Source organism: Sinocyclocheilus rhinocerous, unplaced genomic scaffold, assembly GCF_001515625.1.
Source record: "Sinocyclocheilus rhinocerous isolate Xijiao unplaced genomic scaffold, SAMN03320098_v1.1 scaffold620, whole genome shotgun sequence".
Classification (NCBI taxonomy): domain Eukaryota; kingdom Metazoa; phylum Chordata; class Actinopteri; order Cypriniformes; family Cyprinidae; genus Sinocyclocheilus; species Sinocyclocheilus rhinocerous.
Genome location: NW_015637138.1, coordinates 669,322 through 692,929, shown reverse-complemented (window position 1 = coordinate 692,929; position 23,608 = coordinate 669,322). Strand labels below are relative to the sequence as shown.

The following is a 23,608-nucleotide window of genomic DNA, read 5'->3' as shown; positions in this document are numbered from 1 at the left end:
GCTCCAGATCATGCATTTTCTAATCTACAGCACCGCGAGGACGCGCTGCACCTGTTTGAAAAAGGCGGCCGAGGAGGCAAAAGCATAACCAGTGTATCGAGAGAGGGGGCCCCATAGGGGGGATGGAGTAGAGCCCTGCATTTCAGCCCAGGCCCGACGAGCCCCGACTTTTTTACGCCCCCTCGGGCCGTGTTTCGGGCCAATTTTCACGTCATAGTTCAGACGCGGGCCGGGCCTCGGGCCTGTTTTAGGCTTCTAGACATCCATCAATTAGTGATGAAAAAATTGCCGCGCTGGTGGAAACAACACGAGACCGTGCTACCGAGACTTGACACTGCAAACATGATGGGATATCAACCATCTCATGCGCTGCCTGGCCAAAAACTACAGTGAATCAGGTTTGACTATAAGTGGGCTACAGATAGCTGCTCTGACTACGAGCTAAATCGTGGCTACGCACAGGCTAAGTATTGAACATGTCAAAGAAATGAAACCAAACACCTTGTAAACGCTGTTGACTTTGCTTACATGATGGAATATCATACATCTCACAAGTTATTTTGCCAAAAAATGACATGAAACCAAATTCAAGGTTATTTGGGCTAGAAGTGGGTTACACATAGCCAGACTATATCGGGTCTATAGTTAACGGAGACGTTGAAATGACGGCTATTGCTTGCTGGGAATGGATTAAACATGCTTGGGTCCCGCGTTCTGCTCCGCTCCAGATCATGCATTTTCTAATCTACAGCCAAAAGTAATTACCGTAAATGTGTCAGGGGGAAAGAGGAAGGAGATATTTGAATTATTTACTAATAAATAGTGTTTTCTGAGTCGGGGTCGCAAGGATGAAGTTACCGATCCTGACTGGTGCCGCTGGCCAGTCGTTACTTTAAAAAACAAAAACTTATATTTAACAAACAAAAAATGATCCAAACGTTTTTCTAAATTAACTTAATAAAAAACGAAACAAAATATAATCACTTTGCCATTAAATACAAAACTGAACTATTTTAATAGCTGGTACAGTAGTAGCTATAAGCTGTTTTGGGAGAAGGGGAAAAAAAGACGGGCTCGGGTCGGACTCGGGCCAATAATTCTGATAAGATGTCGGACACGGGCCGGGCTAGGGTCTGAGCATCTCGGGCCAGGGCCGGGCTAGGGCCTAAATTTGAGGCCCGTGCAGGGCTCTAGGATGGAGAGATGTCGCTGCGTGTTATAGCTATTAATAATAACATTCCTGTTGGTTTAAATGGTCGGCCATCGGGGGCCGCCTTAAAATGCGGGGCCCCAGGCATTTGCCTGCCTTGCCTGCCCATTGCTACGCCTCTGACCATGTGGACAGAGGATGAGCAATAACTGCCTGTAAATTTATACGAATGTTGACAATTTTGAATTGAATTTGACAGTGACAACACTTTGAATGTTGCAGGTCAACGGCGATCCTCACTCAGATCACGAGCACACAGAATCATTCAGCGCGGAAATGTACGGTCCACACTGTTCTGTGATTTTTCAATAAAATAACTTAGAAACTGAAAAGTTCAAGCATATATTTCTTAATAACTAAATCCCACAGCTTCACTACTTGTAGAGAGATGCTGCCAGGTAGAATTAATTCACACACGCAATCGCTCTCACTAATGCATTCATATTAATGTAATCTTTACTGTGCTACTTTATCTGTATCTGATTTAGAACGAGCAGAAATCTGTGAGAAATATAACGACCCAAAGGCAAAAGAACTGATAAAAATGAGCTGTTATAGGAGCAATAGTAGGCAGCGCTGTGTCATATGCCATAGCTGTGCACAAGGTGTTTGTCACAGCTCCAGACTTATTTGTTCATTAATGACCATCAGCGACTAGTTCACTTCGACTTGACTTTCATCACATAAAAGTCAACATTAAAAAATCAGAAGTCGTTCAACCCCAAACTACAATTCGCCACAGTCCTTGGATAATTCCCATGCAATTTGAGCAGCAATTGGATAACGTGGAGATTCCTGAGCACTCCAAACAGCCCAGAAAAATGCCCAAACCGTCAAAAACCAGAACCAATCCATTCCGTCTAATGAGTACTGCAATATATTAAAAGAAAAGGTAATGCTCTGGGTGATAAAACACGTAACGGAGACGAAAAAGAGGGACAAACAATTCCAAACACACGAGGCACAGTGCTGCCGGTCACTACAAGATCAGCATTTCTTGGGTCTAGGTTGGGTCTACTTTATCTAAAACTCAATCTTTCTGCTTATTGATACCCAAAATAAATAAATAAATAAAATAAAATAAATCAAGGTCACAAATAATTAGTGAGGAACTCACAGCTCAACAATAAACCATGAGAAAACATGCTCAAGTATGTAAGCTTGCAACAGAACACATTTATATTGTTATTTTTAATTTGATTATTTTATCTATAATTATTATTTATTATTAGTCTTTTTTTTTGAGTTTTGCAGCTGTTACCTGGATGGGATGAATTTAAATTTTTTTATTAATTTGCTTAAATTAGGACTACATTATTATGTAATTATTTGTTCCATTTTTATCTAAATAATTTAGCACTTTTTAAACTTTTTTTAAATGCCAAATTGTATATTACAAATATCATGATTTATTATGTATATAGTTATGATTAATATAAATGATAAATTAATAAATAGGGCCTAACATTAATTATAATCTATTAATTCATCTGTCTAATAATGTCTAAGAATATAATAATTATGTCTACCAAGCTCTGATAATGTATGGAATATTATATTAACAGACCATCCAAATTGTAATAAAACAACAGGCCGATACTTTTAGAAGCATGGATGTGTCTGTCACTTTAAAGGTATGGTTCACCCAAAAATTAAAATTCTGTCATAATTTACTCAGGTTGTTCTAAACCTGCATAAAGTTCTTTCTTCGGTTGAACACAAAAGAAGATAGACTACTTTGAAGAATATGGGTAACTAAACAGCTGCTGGTCCCCAGTAACTTCCATAGTAGGGAAAAAATATAGGCTATCGGAGTCATTGGGGGCCAGAAACTGTTTGGTTACCCACATTCTTCAAAGTATCTTCTTTTTTGTACAACAGAAGAAAGAAAATATTACAGGTTTGGAACAACTTGTGGGTCTGTAAACGATGACAGAATTTTCTTTTTTGGGTGAACACCGTGCGCGTTCATCATTAGTTACAGCACAGACCCGTTGATAACTTTCCCATTCAGCCCTACATCTGGAGAGCCTCTTGTGTTCAAAGGGCGGACCGGGCGTACGTGAGGCACGCAGGTTTACCGCACGCTGCGTTCCGTGTGAAAGAGCCTTATGCCGAGTTCACACTGCACGATTTTCAAAGTCGTCGGGTCACCGTGGTATTCACACTGCACGACTATCTGAGGTAGCAGGCGTGATTGTGAATCGCCGACAGCTCCAGATATTTAGCATGCCAAATATTTTGCAGGCATCTGCGACGTGTCGGCGATTCCCTCAGATCGCGTCTGTATTATCCACCCTGCAAAATCATTGACCTTTGTAAAATACGGGACAAATCGCGTCCCGTATCGATTTGATAAGGAACGCATAATTTTACCTTTAAATTCCATATTTCCCAGCAAGGTAACTACCACGTTCAAGGTCCAGAAAAGTACCAAGATGATCGACAAAGTAGTCCGTGTGACATCAGTGGTTCAACTGTAAAGTTACGAAGCTACGAGAATACATTTTTGCGCAAAGAAAACAAAAATAACGACTTTATTCCACATTTTCATCTCTACTGCGTCACTTGTGGAGGCGCGTTCACAACAGTATCATGATGCGAGCGTGTGGCGGCGCTGACCCAGATCCGGCGTTTATCATGATACTGTCGTGAACGCGCGTCCAAAGTGACGCAGTAGAGACGAAAATGCGAATCAAAAATATCTTAAATTGTGTTCTGAAGATGAACGAAGGTCTTACGGGTTTCGAACAACACGAGGGTGAGTAATTAATGACAGAATTTTAATTTTTGGGTGAACTAACCCTTTAAGGGACGGGTGGCAACCCTATGCTATGGTAACATCTTGGATTTATTACTGTTACACTCTTTTGTTTGGTGTTCCTGAAAAACAACCTCACCGATTGCAGTTCATTTCAAGTTAAGTTCTTTTGGTGCTAGAGCCTTTAGTTGTGGAGCGCCAAAATTGTAGAATTTCGTTTTACCCACTTTTAGTGACTTATCACTTCAGTGCTTAACTGAAGCACAGCTAAAAAGAGTTGGCATAACCCGGATATTGGCTTATTTCGTGTCAGTGACTGTCAAGTATGTCCAAAATTTATTTTTGAGTAACTTTGTGGATCAGTCAGTGCTTAAGTGGTGACTCAGTCTGTGAACTGTTGCAGACAATTCAGTCCGATTTGGTGAACTAGTTCAAAAGAACAATTCGTTCACAAACATCTGCATAACTAAATCTGTTGGATGAAAGCTTTTTCAAAGGTCAGCTGCACAAAAGCAAAGTCTTCTGTGACAGTATTTCAAACGTAATAAACACTTTTCTATCACTTCCGCTATCTGTCATACGTAGAAGCAGTTCCGGCGGATGACGTAGGATGTCGGCATTGCATGATTAGTGACGAATGCGGAGAGAGAACAAAACAAAACGCCGGTCATGAATTAGAAGTACAAACCGAGGATTTGTAAAGAAAAATGTCGGAGGATTTCGATATAAGCTAAGAGGAGACTGGTTTTCCTTTGCTAAAGTAAGTAAACTTTGCTTCTATAAACAAACTCGCGAGATTAGCATCTCAGAGGCGCGCGCTGCACATACCGCGTATGACAGATACCGGAAGTGAGAGAAAAGTGTTTATTACGTTTGAAATATGGATATTTTTCTTGTGAAAACGCATGGATTCGCTATAGGAGGCCTTTATTCACCCTTTATTCAGTACATTAAGTTGCCACTAGAGGGCGTAATCATCAAATACATTACAACAACATAGAGAAGGGAAAAGGAATCTACACCTCTATCTGCAGCATCAATATCACCACACAGTGCTTCAAAACAGCATCTCTATGCTGAAATAAAGAGAAGGACAAAAACCCTACAAGGCTATAATACAAAATGTATGCACAAAACAAAGTAACAATAATTGGGCACCTTTTAAAAGTTACACAAAAACTGGTGCTGAGGTAGACAATACAAAAAATTAAAGCACAACAAATGTAAAACCATTTCGACACCAAGAACACAGTCTTGTCACTAGAACAAGGCAAATGGAGCGAAAATGGCTGTTTGGTCCCACGTGGATCCTCAGTCTGAGTATTAATTTGTGTAACAATGGCACAAATATGGGCGCACTGAGTGACATGGCTACTTCCTGTCTGAAAGCAAAGTAAAACACAGTGATACAGCGGCAGGGATGCCAAGTTTTCACTTAAATGCTGACCTGTAGATGTATTGCTTGTGGCAACCGAAATAAAAGTAGCTGAAAGCGGTTACAAAACTAAACGTAGTATACATAATGACAAAGAAAGTGTAGTGTTTATCCTAAAATTGATATCTGTGATGTTCTGTGAGTAAAGTAAAGGCATCCCTGATTGCCTAAGAGCACAGTTCATATCAAAGTGACTTTGCATAAAGACACAAATACAGGGCAGAAGATGTATCAAATCATTTACAGGGTGTCTGTCAGAGCACCTCTTTGTTGCTAACCGGTGCATGTATTTAACACTGAATAAGTCGACCACATTGACTCACACTGCACACACAAGGACCAGTACAGACCGTATAGGTGACTCTAATCTTACAGTGAGCGGTGAACACGATACAAACACACAGATACAGCTTTACTTTTCATGTCTTACAGGTCGCTTGTGCTCCATGACCTACAGCTCTTGGCGTTAGTTCACTCACAGTCATTTTATACTCAAAATGTGGAATCATCATCATCATATGAATTGACACCCAGCAGCAATGACTACAATATGTCTTTACATACATCTACTACTTGTATATGTTTAACATTGCAAAATAAGCACAAGAAAATAATTTTCCACTCAAATCAAGAACAAGCACAAATGCAAAAGATACTGTAAAAATATTTGCCTCACTCAAAATAAACAAAAAAGAATGGGTCGCACAATACCCCGTACAAGAATACAACATATTCCCTTATCAAAGTGCCGCGTTTGGCTCTTGTCGAGAGATTTATTTTCACAGAAAGTCACCTATTCGTTTTTGTTTTCTCTAGCGAACTTCCCCACGTAACTGCACGCATCAGTACCGCATCTCTGATGACTTACCGCTTGAATAATTTTCACATAAAAACATCATTTTTATTCCCATTGTTTCAAGTTTATGCCCTCAAGTATCTAATAACTAAACATTTTCTCAACGCTATTCTAAAATCATCTAGAATGTATGCATCTACCCTTTCAGGTTGAATACATTTCATCGTAAGGAGTGTAAATATAATAACGAACGAACCGGCCTGTTTTTTTCTAGCAAATGGAAACATGAGATTGGGCGTAAATGAAAATGCAAGTTACAAGCAAAACAAAAGTGTGCTTTTGCTTTAGTGCAAAACTGAGAGCAGAGTAGAGGTAGCCCTGAAACAGATGGCCGAGAGGCAGATATGCACACTAGTACTACGCTTAATGCTAAAATACCACTGAATAATTCACAGACCCAGACGTAATTTAAGGTGTGGTCACAATAGCCAAATGTTCACTGTGTCAATACTGTAATGATGTGTGAATTTGCACAATGTGAAGACCCCGAGGTGGTGATTTTCGTATGAATGCATAAGTTGTTATTCGTATGAAAACGTATGATTTTTAAAAAATAAACATAAGCATGAAGGTCCATCCCTAAACGTAACCATCAGTGGGCCGTAAGCAGATGAAGCACAGCTCACACAGAAGTCACTTTCAAACCATCTTTCTGTTGGTCAATGAGGCAAATTCACATGACCAAGTTGAACCGGTTGCAAAATCTGCGAAAGTGGAAATCTTTTGCCCTTATGTGAAATTCCTGATTATGAAGATTCCTATTGAAAATATTGGATTTCCAACCCAATCTCATGAGAAATCGTAACTATTTTATGAGGAGGATTTTGTATGAATTAGTACGATGTGATTTGTTACGGAAATGGACAATTTTTTAGAAAAATACGTAAGCATGAAGGTCCACCCCTAAACTTTACCATCAGTGGGGCGTAAGCAGATCATACAAAAATGTATAAATAAGATGTACAAATTTACACTAATTAGTCAAAAATTTGCCAGAACATAAAATAGTTACGTATTGGCATGAGTGTGTATTGTAATTTTGCCTGTTGAAATTCGCCAAAGGCAAATGTGACCACGCCTTTACTGATTTTTTAAGAATACTCCAGTAGTGCAGAAAAGATTTAAAAATAGTAAAACACTTTAAATGTAAAGTACTACATTCTTTTTGATAACTAAAACATTTACTAGTTAACCAAAACATAAACACATTAGTGGCAGATATATAGAATGTTGCGAACAAACGTTCCAATTCTGCTTAAATTTTGCGGGATCTCTCGAATTCTGTGTGGGACTGATGATGTGGTATTCTGAATGCATTGTGCAGCTTTTAAACAAAGCTCAGCAGGAAATGAGAGACAAAGACTAGTACAAAAATAAATCATGTGAGGTAACAAAATTAGGCAATTCAAGTAAAACGTTCAAATAGAGATGACAGAACACAAACTAAAACGGCGAGCTAACTAAAGGTATCCTCAGCAGAAGACTGCAGAAACATATACTGCATTGTGGTTTTTAATTGTAAAAAATAATCTCTTTTTAATTCATAAATTGATTTCTGAGTATGACATTAACATTTCATTAGACTATAATGCCTGCAGTTGCAAAACTGTGATTTTGTCATGTTACCATGTGAAAGTTAAAATAAAATCAACTGACATGCTGTATTATTTGGTGTGAAAGTGACTGAAATGAAAGCAAATCACAGAGATTCACCTCTCTGGCTTCGTCTGAATGCACTAAATGCAGAATGTGGTGCTGAAAACAACACAAATGGGCCTCTGAAACTGCACAGTGTAGTTATTTAAGGTTGAATAAATGTCCCTGAACATCCACTACAGTTGCTTGGCAGCACATTTTGGATGTACCTCTGAGAAAAGCTGTTTTGTTAAGCACTTTATTACGCTTTAAAGAAAATGACTCTTGGGTCCAATCCTGTGCATTTCCTCGCATGTATTTATAAAAATAAAAAAAAACATCAAAATTGAGTACTAGAGAGCCTAATAATGAACTTAAGGAAGCAATTTACTAAAAAAGGGCATAATTTCATTCGCTAATGTGTTCAGCTCCTCTATTTCATCATGTGTGTGAATTTTAAGCTTTGGTCCATGTTTTTATTTGACTCAGAATAGCTCCATTTAGACCCCATGAAATCAACATATGAGGCTTTGAGTCGATGTGTGTGAGCTTTAAGGTTGCTAGCGTATTCTAAACGTTGACCTTTAGCGGATATGCATTTAAAATCATGGTTGTGATGCAACTAAAGACTATTGGATGATCCCTATGACATTCCCCACCACTTGGAGATTTCATGGGGTCTTGAAAGTCTATGGCTTATGGGTTGTCCGTGGAGAAAAAGTGTGGGAATCCTTATTTGAATAAAACATTACATCATGATCATGCAGTGAATTTCTCCAATTAATAGGGTGGAATGCAGACAAATGGATTCTCGTCACACTTTCTGAAAATTCATATCCCTTTATCACATATCACATTTCCATTTTATAAACATTTGTGAGTGCAGTTACATCCTAAAAATGTGCACAAATGCATGTCACAAACGAAAGGTAAAAAAAATCCACATCACATTTCATCACTTTGACCACGCCCCCTCACCATCTTTGGCCTGGACCAAAAGCAAACCTTCAGGTGAATTGTTCTTGGGTGCATCTTGCCACTTTCTCATTCGGTTTTGTCGGCCCATCTCACACATAGCAGAGGTACAGGTAGGTCTTCTCTATCCTCCAGTCTGGGGGCACATCCTCGGGCTTGTGGGCCTTCATGTGCTTCTGCATGGACGAGAGGCTGGGGCAGTACTCCTGGCAGATGGTGCACTGGTAGGGAGAAGCGCCGTTGTGGGTACGCAGGTGTTTGATCATGGCGGAGTAGTCCCTCGAGCGCTGGTGGCACAGCTTGCACTCAAATGGCTTCTCACCTGTAGAGAACAAGTACAGAACATTTCAAACTACCAATAATGTGAAAATGACAGAAACAGTGTGTTGATTAAAGTCAGCATGAAATGAGAATCACAGCTCATTTTACTTCCATAATATGATGGATAATGTTCGGGTCTATGAATTTATTCCAGGGTTATTATTGTAAACTAAAAGTAAAACTAAAATCATATAAGATTTTTGTTACTTAAAATAAGCAAAAAATAATGGTAATTAAAAAAAAAACAGTTAAAAATGACAAAAATACACACAAAAAATAGACAAATTTATTATATTTCATTACTTAAATGTTAACTGAAATAAAAATTATATAAAAAAAACATTTCAGCTAGTTGAAATAAAATAATTAGACAACATTCCTCGTTTACGTTTAGTTTAACTGGTACTACAATAAGTAAATATAAACCATTAACTATGCAGAAAATAAAAATATTGAAATTATAAAAATGCTAAAACAGAAAATTTTGTAAAACTATTAAAATTAAAACTAATTAAAAGCTAATAAAAACAGAAAATATATAAATAAAATCTAATTCAAAATACAACAAAAAAAAACGTACATCCATAGTAAAAACGAATAAAAAACTGTAATAATATATCAGATACTGAAATAAAACTGATTTCTGCATTTAAAAAAAATATGCAATTCAGTGACTTAACTGCACCTATGCTATAATGAGCATCTAATAATTTCTGAATTAAAATTCATTTTTATTTTTTAAAACAATGAAATTCTTGAAAAGAAAAAATTTTAAGTAGTTTATTTGTTTAACATTTCTCAGAAAATTTTTAAAAATATATATATAAAAAAAATAAATAAACAAAACTGCCTCATTGCTTATTAATTTGAAAAAGTCCCCACCACTTGGAGATTTCATGGAGTCTTGAAAGTCTATGGCTTATGGGTTGTCCGTGGAGAAAAAGTGTGGGAATCCTTATTTGAATAAAACATTACATCATGATCATGCCATCCAATTAATAGGGTGGAATGCAGACAAATGGATTCTCGTCACACTTTCTGAAAATTCATATCCCTTTATCACATATCACATTTCCATTTTATAAACATTTGTGAGTGCAGTTACATCCTAAAAATGTGCACAAATGCATGTCACAAATAGAAGGTCAAAAAAATCCACTTCACATTTCATTACTTTGACCACGCCCTCTCACCATCTTTGGCTAGGACCAAAAGCAAACCTTCAAGTGAATTGTCTTTGGGCGTATCTTGCCACTTTCCCATTCCGTTTTGTTGCACTGTCTCACACGTAGCAGAGGTACAGGTAGGTCTTCTCTATCCTCCAGTCTGGGGGCACATCCTCGGGCTTGTGGGCCTTCATGTGCTTCTGCATGGACGAGAGGCTGGGGCAGTACTCCTGGCAGATGGTGCACTGGTAGGGTGAAGCGCCGTTGTGGGTACGCAGGTGTTTGATCATGGCGGAGTAGTCCCTCGAGCGCTGGTGGCACAGCTTGCACTCAAATGGCTTCTCACCTGTAGAGAACAAGTACAGAACATTTCAAACTACCAATAATGTGAAAATGACAGAAACAGTGTGTTGATTAAAGTCAGCATGAAATGAGAATCACAGCTCATTTTACTTCCATAATATGATGGATAATGTTCGGATCTATGAATTTATTCCAGGGTTATTATTGTAAACTAAAAGTAAAACTAAAATCATATAAGATTTTTGTTACTTAAAATAAGCAAAAAATAATGGTAATTAAAAAAAAAACAGTTAAAAATGACAAAAATACACACAAAAAATAGACAAATTTATTATATTTCATTACTTAAATGTTAACTGAAATAAAAATTATATAAAAAAAACATTTCAGCTAGTTGAAATAAAATAATTAGACAACATTCCTCGTTTACGTTTAGTTTAACTGGTACTACAATAAGTAAATATAAACCATTAACTATGCAGAAAATAAAAATATTGAAATTATAAAAATGCTAAAACAGAAAATTTTGTAAAACTATTAAAATTAAAACTAATTAAAAGCTAATAAAAACAGAAAATATATAAATAAAATCTAATTCAAAATACAACAAAAAAAAACGTACATCCATAGTAAAAACTAATAAAAAACTGTAATAATATATCAGATACTGAAATAAAACTGATTTCTGCATTTAAAAAAAATATGCAATTCAGTGACTTAACTGCACCTATGCTATAATGAGCATCTAATAATTTCTGAATTAAAATTCATTTTTATTTTTTAAAACAATGAAATTCTTGAAAAGAAAAAATTTTAAGTAGTTTATTTGTTTAACATTTCTCAGAAAATGTTTAAAAATATATATATAAAAAAAATAAATAAACAAAACTGCCTCATTGCTTATTAATTTGAAAAACATTTTTTAAAGTCATGAAATTACATCACAGAGAAACCCCTGCAGACCCTCAAAACTGTGTGACAAGGTCAATAAGACTCTTAAAATATCAGATAATTTGACCCTTTTATTTTAATTAATAGTTCGTGATATTTCTAAAACATACTTTTTTATCTTGAAAAATGTATTTAAAAACTTTTTTTTTTAAATGTTAAATGAAAAAAAAAAAAAAGACTGGCCAGTACTGATGAAAGGTTATCATGATAGCAAGATTCTAGATTCTAGATTTCCCATACTAGCTGCTTCCTGTCTGATAAGGTGAAGTTAAGATGCCACCTGCTGTCCAGGACAGGAACGACAGATGTGTAGAGCCGTGGGTTTGCTGCCTGCCACTGAGCACAGCAAACAGAGTATTGATCCACCATTGACAGCAAGTGTAAATGTCAGTGATTCTCCGGCTGGTTGTGTGAAGGAGCAGTGGCCTTTCAGCCGAGAGTTTCTGCTCTTGTTATCTTCACCTGCCCGGTCTCATGGCTGCAGCCCCACTTGACACAAAGACAGCAATTATTTGACAGGCCTCCTGATAGGTTTGCTTTAGCAGCTGCCTTATTGAGTGCCAGAGAGCAGCAGCAATCAGCCTGTAATTCCAGCTTAGCTGAAAGATTTAATATGCCACCATGAGAGAACAAAATAGATATAAGGAATTTACGCTAATTTCTAGCGTGGACCTGAAAATGTCAAGATCTGAATTCTTCAGTGTAAAACTGTGGCCTTATAACGTAATACAATTCATTTATCATTTTATAAAGCTGTTGCCTTGTTTTACTATACCATATTTGCTAGAAGGCACCATGCTGGCGTGTCAAAGATCTCTAACTTGGAAGAGCAGGTCATTGTGTTTCCAGTTTGTATTTATTAACCTGTGAGCTTCTACGGCTTTGGGAATCACTGTTAAAGTGAAGCGGTCATCAGCTGGACCGCAGGTCTGTGCAGATGAGGTGAAATGCTATTTAAGCTGCAGAATGAATGTGGCTGACCTGTGTGGACACGGTAGTGGGTCTCCAGCTGATGCTTGAGGCTGAACTTCTTGCCGCAGCCGTTACATTCATAAGGCTTCTCTCCGGTGTGGATGCGCTTGTGACCCTTCAGTGTGCTCTCGTCACGGAAGCAGCTGCCGCAGAACTCGCACTCGAACGGATGGTCACCTGTCGTGCAGAGAGACAATGATAAAGTTATTCATCTGAATGCATTTTTAATTGGGAGAATTGGTGTTTTTATTCTAGAAAGCATTCGATTGGAGAAAAATGGGCTTTTCATCCATAGAGCAGGTAGACAACGGGACCAGTGTAGTGTGATTCACGAACAAATGACTCTCATGAGCCAGTTCCTTTTAGTGAATCACAACCATACTGTGCTACCAGTGTAGTCAGATTCAGGAACAAATTATGCTTACAAGTAGGTTCTTTTTAATGAATCCAAAACACACAGCAAGGCTCCCTCTTTTTATATGCATTATTTTGATTATCACTTTACTTTATTATTGTAATTACATTTTTCTCTCTTTTGTTTCATGGTCCTGGGCAGATCAAGGACTTTGTTGTATATAACTTATTTATACTTTATTAAAGGTACAATATGTAAGTTTTCACCTCTAGAGGGCGTGTATTCAAAACAAACAAAGAAACAAAGGCGTAGTTTGATGACGCCGTGACTGAGTGTGGAATCATGGGAGTTGTCGTCTTCATCCCCACAGCCGATGCAATTCGACGGGACTCAGGCAGAAATCATGTTCATGGATGAGCTAATGTATTAAAGATTTATTAACCTGGTAGTATGAAGCAGAATGAGGCAGAAAGCCGTCGAAGAGAAACGAGGCCGCTGAAGCAATTGCTAATGAGAGACGAGAGTGACACACGGCTCGAAAGCAGCGGAGCTTTTATTATGCCACACTTTAGCGCTTCCGCTCCTTCCGGTCGTGCGTATGTGGGGTAAAGCAGCGCTGTTTTATCATGCTAGATACGTTTGAAAGTTCTGATATAATGCTACTCTGTGCGGTCGTCACCTGTTAATAAAATGCACAACATATTAAAGCATCTTTGGTGTTTCCATATTTTCGGAAATTGAGGGGTTATGACGTCATTGGCAGGCGACACAATGACAAGTTTTTTTTTTTTTTTTTTTTTTTCCTTTTCCTTTCTCTTTTGTGTTAGTGTTTTTGGCAAATACAATATGTTTATCACAAAAAATAAAAATAAAAAGAACCAATCTGAAATACTGGTCTGAATAATTTACAGAATTAGCAAGAGAGAATTTCTTATGTAAAAATGAACAATAATCAAATAAAGCAGAACTGAATCAAATTGATTCAGTGTTATTTTAGCATTATTTATCTACTATTATAGTCTTTATTAATATTTTGAATGATCTTACACACACATACATATGTAGAATACAAAATAAAAACTCAGTATGTATTCAGTTTAATTTTAGTTTGTTTTAATAATTTTTATCGGCTTTTGTGATTTTTATTCATATATTAGTTTCATTTGTATTTATTTCAGTTGTAGTTTTATTAATTTGAGTACTTTCAATGTATTTTATTTCAGTTAGCTGCCAAGGCAACTTTGCAAAATTGTAATTGAAGTTACATTTTAAATTTAACATCACATTTTTACATTTTTTCATCTAGTACTAAAATTGTATTTCATTGAAATAATTTCAATTATTTAAAAAATATATATTTTTTATAGTTTTAGTTTTTAAAAAGCTTAAGAATAACAACATTGAATCAAATAGGAATCACAACAAATTTAATCAAGTCAAGAGCTTCCTATGAACTGAAATTTAATTGAATCGTTATCGATACCTAGCTCTATTTGTACATGGTTTCTATATGGTTAAAGCTGGTCATTAGTTGTTCCAAATTGGTTTAGTTGGTTGACTAGTTGCACTCTCAGCTGGCGGGGGCTAAGAATGACCTGTTTGAGCTGGTTAACCACATTTCATAACATAACTTGAACTAGCTGACCACCTTAGTCTGGTATGACCTGGATTTTCCTGTCAATCCATATTAAACAACAAGACTAACATTTCCTTAGTGATCACAAAGAACTATTTATTTTTTCTGTTGTATTGGCACATCTTATAAATAAAAACAGTCAGAGAGTTGCGCTCAGATGACAGAGTTATTAATATCGAGTAAACATCACAAGGTGCTGAAAGGGAATTATCCGGCACATTTCCCTCCACTGGCTGTTCTAATGTCAGTGATCAGTACGAGTCTGATATGTGGTGATTTCAAACGCCGGCCGATTGCTAATTACTTTCCCGCTCTGACTAGCAGCCCCTCATATCATTTCCTCAGACAGCAGCGGCATATAACGCTCACAATATTTAATACATTTCAGCCCGGGCGCCGTGGCTTTAAAGTAATCTGCGGTGACCTATGCTCTTCATTATCTCCCTGTCCAAGTGCTAGCCGTGCTCGGGAATAAATTGCATCTCTTGTTATGTTCCGTCATGCTCCGACTTAAACCCTCCTCTTAAGAGACAATGCAGAAATTACCTGAGCGTGTTCTCTAAGCCAATCACAACCCGCCATTCACATTCAAATACACTTCTGCACTTCTGAGATGAATGGGTTTCTATCTGGGCTAAGAGAAAAAAAAAGCAGACTGGGAGAGATGAGATCCCTAGTGAACAGATATGAGATGATAGATAGAGAGGCAGTCTTTATGCATCTGTATCAACTTATCCGATGCACCTTCTGAAAGCCCTCCAGCCTGTCTGTCATTAAAGTTAATTGCCCAGAGGCGGGCAGCAGGCAGGCCAGACTCACAACACCACAGGCATGCTAATGCGCTAACGCCGTCTACTGCGTGCGCATTCTGAACATGTCACTCGCACTGACTCCACGTTGGAGGAAATATCCACAGGTATCAGCTTCGGTGCGTTTCAATGCTTGAATGTCTATTATTGTGCAGACAATGTCAAACTGGAAGTTAAATGAGGTGTCAAACACATGTTTAAGTGTTTATTGACAATAGTACATTTTAGGTTAGACACTACTGTTCCATAATAAATAAAAAGGAGTGATTTTTACATAAGCATTGTTAAATATTGAATAAGCTTTGTCTTGCCTGACAAAATGGCTTAAAAAGTCAAGGCCGAGCGACCTGCAGAGACTGTCTGTGCCATAAGCAATGTGAGCTTTGTGCTCTGTACCGTCAAACACAGCTGTGAACATAGACAGCCGCCACTGTCTGCAAATGGCCTGGCAGTGAAATGGAGAGCGAACAGGAATGGCATATTAATGAGAACAGGCTACATGTGCAGAATGAAGAGAGGAGCAACTGGAGACGCACGCAGCCCATTGTTTGATTTGCCCCTCACATTGTAAATACAATGCAGATGGTATGAAATATACAGGTAGGTACTTGTTGTGTTGGGGCAAATTACATCTAAGGTTCTTTTTTATTTATTAGTTATGTTTTTGTTGTTGCATCATGAAATATTCCAGCTGAAAAGACTGGTAGAGCTGATGATTTATGCTGGTTAGTGCTGGTAGATCAATATCATTGTTGTTTTTTCTGACGACGCTGGCTGAGCAAGGGAGGCTTTTTGGGTAAGCTAGTTAAGAAGCCCTGTAGTTATACTTCACTCTTAAAAATAAATGTTCTTTATTCACATTGATGGTTCCACAAAGAACCTTTAACATCCATGGAATCTTTCCATTCCACAAAAGGTTCTGTATAGTGGAAAAAAAGTTTTTTAGATTAATATAGTGTTCTTCAAACTAAGAAAAATATGGTTCTTTTAAGAACTGTTCACTGAAAGGGTCTTTAGGGAACCAAAAATGGTTCTTATGGCATTGCTGAAAAACCCCTATTTGGAACATACTAGCATCCAAAAGTCAGCATACATTGACATGAACAGTAACGGGCAAAGGTCTGGATTTACACCCACATCTCACACAAGATCTTTTGAATTTCTTGCTTTTTAAATAGCATTTTGATTAAATAGAGAGCAAATTGCGACCTAAAAATTGTAACCAAAAGTCAGAGACCTTCAATATGACCTCAAATATTTTCTCATTAAATTCTTCCAAAACCAAATTGATATCTGATTTCTGTTTTCCACATAAAGAGCTCTTGTTAGAGCTCATACTGTATGCAACAGTTGTCTCATTTCTTTCTGCTTTTTTATTTTAGGATAAACATCTTAAGACTATGTTTATTTAAATGAGGTGCACCTAAGACTGTCAATAAGTCTCCTAAGTTTTGAAAGGATTTCTAAATTGCAAAAAATGTCAGGGTTTTGGCTTCGTTTTCCTATTGACAAAACAAAGCCAAAACCCGGACATTTTAGGCAATTTAGAAATGCCGGCCAGGACGTGTCCGGGAAAATTAACCCCACAATTTTAAACAATAATTTGAAAGGATTTCTAAATTGCCAAAAATGTCAGGGTTTTGGCTTCGTTTTCCTATTGACAAAACAAAGCCAAAACCCGGACATTTTAGGCAATTTAGAAATGCCGGCCAGGACGTGTCCGGGAAAATTAACTCTTGAGATGTGATATAAAACACCACAATTTTAGTAACTAAGTTTATGCTCACTTCTGTAAGTTGTTTTAAAACTCCTGCAATTCAAGTGAAGAAAAATCAGATTTTGCTTTTTGAAATAGCTACAGAAGTTGACATTTACTCAGACTCTGTTAGGAACGTCAGAATGTCCTTTCAGATGTTGTTCTGGAAAAACTCATGTAGCAGTCTGTGGCGAGATGGAGTGCATACTTAATGCCTCGACTCTTTAAAAAAACAACCTCGCTTCATTTCTGGCCTCTCTTATCAAAAATGTACATGTTGAGTCTAGACTTCAACTGACTCTGACAATCTTGCTGGTATTTCAGGTCAGAAAGAGCAAAAGCGAGAGAAAGATGCACTCTTGCAAGTAAATGGAGTAGGGGCGATTTTTGTGCTCTTTCTGTTCACTGCCAGACCATATGGATTTAATCATCTCTGTTTGCCTGGTTATGAAGGAAAAACAGAGATAACTGTTAAACATGCTTATACAAAGTACACTGATATAATCTGTTTTAACAAATTATAATGGGTGTCGATTCATATTTATTTAGTTTCTAGCAAATGTTTGCAGGAGCATGTTTAATATATTGTAATCCTACCTGTTGCAATGACAAGAATAAGAATGCACTTTCTCAGTGCCAGCTTACCAAATGTCCTTCTTCCACCTAAATCCCCTCTTTTTGTCATCGTTTTTGGGTCATTTGATAATTGAATTGTCACACTCAGAAATACATTACATTATGAGAATGGTAAAAAAGGTCAGGTTTGACCTACTGTCTGTAATAGAGGGGCTTGACTTAAGCTTAAAGTTACCCTGAAGGAAACGATGGGGAGAAGTGAGGTAGAGAAAGAGACAAAAGACTGTCAGAAGATAGTCTGAGCCTCAGATGGGCCGCCCACTGACTGTAGGGAGACAAAGTTTTGTTTACAAGTTACCACACTGGAAGAAGTCACTGGATTGACAAAGTCTGAGAGGTTTTTGGCTCTGAATATTTTTTCAGAAGAGGAGCTTGAGTAAGTTAAAGACACAATATCCATTATTTGAGCAAACGATCACTCTATTTGTTGCATTCCAGTCATGATAGCACTGCCTTTAGCATTAGCATTGACAATTTATGTGTCAGATATTAGGCCCATTTCTATCTAGGTGGGTGGTTCTTTGGCATAAATGTGACGATATGTACCTGACTTTGTCAATACTCAAAAATCTGGCTTGTCTGAGGATAAGTAAGAGATTTATATACTGAACAAAATTATAAACGCAACACCTTGATATGCCACACCTGTGAGGTGGATGGATTATCTCGGCAAAGGAGAAGTGCTCACTAACACAGATTTGGACAGATTTGTGAACAATATTTGAGAGAAATAGGCCTTTTGTGTACATAGAAAAAGTCTTAGATCTTTGAGTTCAGCTCATAAAAAATGGGGGAAAAAACAAAAGTGTTGCGTTTATAATTTTGTTCAGTGTATAACCCTAGCAAGACTATATGAACATGCTCCTCCTAAACTGTTTGAAACTTTGCCACATCTCAGCTTGTGGCCCGCTTGCCCTTTTCTGCATTAATGTGCTTTTAGATGACTCAGATATTGGCAGTTTGAGTGATGTTCAGGTAAAGCTCACCTGTGTGCAAGCGGAGATGGCGTTTGAGCGCTGTGTGGCTCGGGAAGGTGCGTTCACACTCGCTGCAGACATAGCTGCGCATGCCGGCGTGAATCTCCATGTGCTGCTGCAAAGCCTTCTGGGTCTGGAAACGCTTCCCACATAGGAGACAAAACACTGCCATGTCTGAGCCTGAAGATGAGAGACAAAATGAGAAGGCATTTGGGAGTTCAATTAGTGTTTAGTGCAAAGAATGCATAATTTGGATTTCAGCCATTTTGCAGTTAAGTACATTTTAGCAAAATGAATGAATAAGTCTATATGTTTCATAATGGATGGGGTTAAAGAGACTTAGATGTATTGTCTTAGTTTCTCTTTTCTGCACAAAAAACAAACAAAACAAAACTGTTTTCAGTATCTATGGCCAATCAATAATGTATCTTTCAAGTAAAGCTGTCTCTAATTTAAAATCTTTGTGAAAGCCCAGTGGTGGGCTCGTGAACAGCAGGCTGGGATTGACTTCTCACTCAATCAATCAGCATTTACGACAGAGCTGAGAGTAAAAAAAGCATTAGTGCCTGAGACACATAAAAATGAACCTCTACACTTCACTGACAGCTCATCTGTAATGTGAGTTTTGTGTAAATGCACTCTGACAAGTTGCCCAATTTCTCTTCCATTCTCTCCAAGTTTAAGGGCCGACATTGATTACGAAGGGCCATTCAGGGGCCGGGAGAAGATATTCAACCTTGAAAACATTTTGACTAAGATCAAACATACAAAAGTAACATGTTTTATGGGTTAGGGTTATAAAAAAAATGTAAAAAGAAAAAGAAACATTTCAGATTCTGCTCTTTTTCTAGGTCACTATTCAAATGTAATAAATTTGTGTCATTGATCTTTGTAAATATGGTTAGATGTTCTTGCTTCAATAAAATAAAAGACATTTAGGGAATAGTAATGACAATAATAACATAATAATAATAATTATTATTCCCTGTTTTACTTTATTTATAGGACAACAACAACAACAACAACAAAAATAATAATAATAATTATTATTATTGTAGTATTTCTTATTTTTTTTTTTGTTAAATAAGAATGCAAAATGGAAGCATTTTCATGGTCTCTTTTTGGACGCCACCATAGCTCAAGAATCACAAAAAAAAAAAGGCAGAAGAAAAACATTCAAGGCAAACCTCGCTGTGAAATACTGCAGAAATACAAATGATGACACATTCTTGAGCTTCATTATATCAGACGCATAACAGATATTTGTGTTGTCAGCTCTTTTCAGAAGAAAAAAATAACCGAGGCAATCCAGCACGGGCATAAATATATGAGACGACTGTGGTAAAGAAAGAGAAAGCACGAGGGGAAGAGAGAGAGGGAGCTTAGCTTCACTACTGTTTAATGTCTTTAGGAATAATTTACCTCTACAACTCCAACTACGGTATTTATACCATCACTCAGTTCCACTGAGAGCATCCCCCTGCTTCTATTTTTCCTCCTTCTTCTCTCTCTCTCTGTCTCCTTCTGTCTCTCTCATTCTCTGTGTCTAGCTCCCAGCAGAGCTTTAATGGTTCTGAAGTGGCTGACAGAGTAGCTTAAGCCGGGTGAATAGGGCTGTTAATGGAGCCAGCTCCTCTCTCAGAGTGAGTGTCAGAGACTCGGCTCTCCTCAGCAGCTGCTCTGCTCTGTTTCCCCCAGACTCTGTTTCCCACAGTACACCTCACCCAGACACACAACAGAAGAAAGAGCTGTGTCACCAGCTACTCCTGCATGTCAAAATAAGAACATTTTAAAAAAGTAAGTGCCTACTGTGTTTTCAAACATAAAGACATCAGGGTTGGGCAAAATACAGAGTTTAATAATCGTCTCACTTTCAGTTCATGAATGGGAATGTGGATTGCACTGCCCACGTGCTATACAATTTTGAATTGGAAATATAGGAAGAGGAATTTAGTAAAATGCAATTCAAACAATAACAGTTACGACAAGGAAATTTCATTAGTCTTAAGTTTTGTGATAAAAGTATCAAGTTTTCAAAAAAATATTAAATAGCACGACTGTTTTCAACTTTGCTAATAATAAGAAATGTTACTTGAGCAACAAATCAGCATATTAGAATGATTTCTGAAGCATCATGTGACACTGAAGACTGGAGTAATGATGCTGAAAATTCAGCTTTGTATCACAGGAATAAATTACAATAAAAAAAATATTCAATTAGAAAACAGTTATTTTAAATTGTAATAATATTTCACAATATTACTGCATTTTTGATCAAATATATGCAGCCTTGGTGAGCATATAAAAGACTTGTTACAAAAACATTACACAATCCTACCAACCCCCAACAGTAGAGTATGTATAAAATAAACATAAAAACATATTAGTATTACATTAAATACTAAGAATAAGAAAACAAAATATAATGCATATTTTTTTTTAATAAATGCAGCCTTGCTTAATTGAATGTTGTGACCAATCAGAATCAAGTATTCCAGAGAGCAGTGTAATAATTCACGAATTTCTGTAAAAAAAAAATTATATCTCTGTTTTTGGTGCTTTTAAATAAAAAATATCAACTTAGTAAAACAAAATTCAGAGAAAATATATTGTATGCTATGATATAACACATTTGGGCTTTTAGAGATGAAGAAAGGAAAAAATGGAGGGGAAAAGTTGAAGCTGGGTTATTTGGCTCATTGTGTGTAAGTGGGGTCAGAGGTCAGGAGCACAGCAGGCAGATGTGAGAAGAGAGAAAGGACCCACCTGTCCCAGAATGCAATGACGAGAAAACAAAAATATCATTGAACACAGTAAAATAATCTCCAGATGAGATTGAGATGAGATGTTTCTTACATAAATGCTGATTATACTGTTGTGTGGATGTAAATCATATAGTACAAACAGGCCATTCCTTCATGAAATTTTTGCCAGTTTGCCAAAAAATTAATTCAAATGCTTCAGGATGAAATACTTAAGGTTAATCGTTAACATGATTGATAGTAATGGCAATGCAAACCAGCACCACTAATGAAGAAAAACTCAAGCAAATCGTCTATTAACCATTTGGTTATTAGACATGGAGGTCAAAAGGCCATGAAGGCATATTTTTCTCTTTTGTGTCTAGGATATTATTTTAGCCCTGCTCATGTAGAATGAATGAAGAAACACTCTCTTGAAGATAACACATTAATCATAAAGCACGCTTTAAAAATTCATATAAACCACCGACTCCTATTTCACATGCAGAGCCAGAGCCACCTTCCCACATCACACCTGAACTTTAATGTCAAAACTTTGTTTAAACAGATTATCTGGCGTAGAACCTCTTCGCCTCTTAAAACGAAAATACACAAGAAGCCAAGACCGCTTGTTCTGGCCCAATATAATTTACAATGGAGAGAGAGGCTGCATGCATCTCACCAATTCTTACAAATCCCCTTTAATCAGATATGAGAGGAACAGAGACGAGAGTGCGGGGGGGGAGGACGAGCATTAGTAAACACGAGGCTGTTCGGTGCCTTCATTGGCATTCGAGTAGGGTTAGAGTGCTGCATTTAAAATGCTGCCTGATGAGGACTACAAAATCAAACCATTTGTTACCACTATTGAGGAGCCTGCAGGCAACAGGCAATTAAATTGGAATTAGTGCAGGGAGATCAGATACAGATGATTCACACACAGAGAGGGGGAGCTGTCAAAGCCCGAGTTTCATTTCGTTTGGAGGGGACAAATACTTCAAGAGTAAACACATTTATCCCTCTGGCTTGCAAGCTCACCAGCCGCAGCAAATATAACTCTGCCATGATTCCGAACTGGATACGATTTACTAACATGGATTGTAAATACAAGAAACAAACATGCGTCTCAAGAACAGAATAAACACATCATCACTGGAATGACTGTGCCAGCTCCAAATGAAAGCTGCAGTATAGCATTTTAACAGCACCAAATGAGAAAATAATGTCCCCTGTCTGCCAAAGTTTGGGCCAAAGGTGCTCTAATATACCTGGAGTTGGCATTCCCATCATCTCAACAGCAGTTGCTCAGCTGGAGCATGCAGATTTGGATGTATATGACTTGATTTCTGCCATATTTTCTTCATGGGCATTTTTGATGTTTGTTTTCAGCAAATCACCTGAGATGCAAATGCCATGTGACAGATTATTCCGTGTTTAATCATTAGACTACTATGAAAAAATACACAATTTGAGTTGAATTACTGAAATAAATGAACTTCTCCACGACATTCTAATTTATTGAGATGCACCTGTATATATATATATATATATAGAGAGAGAGAGAGAGAGAGAGAGAGAGAGAGAATTTATTAGCAAAAACAGATAACTCTGTTTTTTTTTTAATTTTCAAAAATCATATTTTTATTGTGTTAGTTAGCTGTTTTTTTAAGTTATTTTTTTAACCTAGTCAAAATAACCCAACTGCAGTTTGATTGAGATTAATTGGAATGCACAATGAAAAAACATGATTTCTGAGAATTGTTAAAAACTGAGTTATCTGTTTTTGCAAATGAACTCTTCATATATATATATATATATATACTACTGTTAAAGTTTGTTTCTGAAAGAAGTCTCATGCTCATCAAGGCTGCAATTATTTGATAAAAAATACAGTAAAAACAGCAATATTGTGAAATAGTATTACAATTTCTTTATATGTATATATATATATATATGTGTGTGTGTGTGTGTGCGTGTTTTCTTGGCTGTCATGCAAGAAGTAAAAATGACGATTCAAAATTTTATAAAAACTGATGCTAATGTCGAAGTACTTTGCAACACCACTGGATTTCTCAGTCTCTATTGCATCTTGCTGTGTGCTTCATGTGTTCAC

At 37.1% G+C, this 23,608-nt stretch overlaps 1 protein-coding gene across 1 annotated transcript in view; it reads right to left on the bottom strand.

Annotated features, from left to right (window-relative positions):
• Positions 1–10,100: 10,100 nt before the first annotated feature.
• LOC107748597 (zinc finger and BTB domain-containing protein 16-A-like) overlaps positions 10,101–23,608 on the bottom strand; it is a gene marked incomplete at its 5' end in the record, with an annotated part of 56,745 nt that continues 43,237 nt past the window's right edge. The window contains 3 exons of the mRNA XM_016563474.1: positions 10,101–10,705; positions 12,595–12,762; positions 18,764–18,934. Coding sequence (XP_016418960.1) covers positions 10,476–10,705; positions 12,595–12,762; positions 18,764–18,934 — 569 coding nt within the window. The remainder of the gene's footprint in view (positions 10,706–12,594; positions 12,763–18,763; positions 18,935–23,608) is intronic.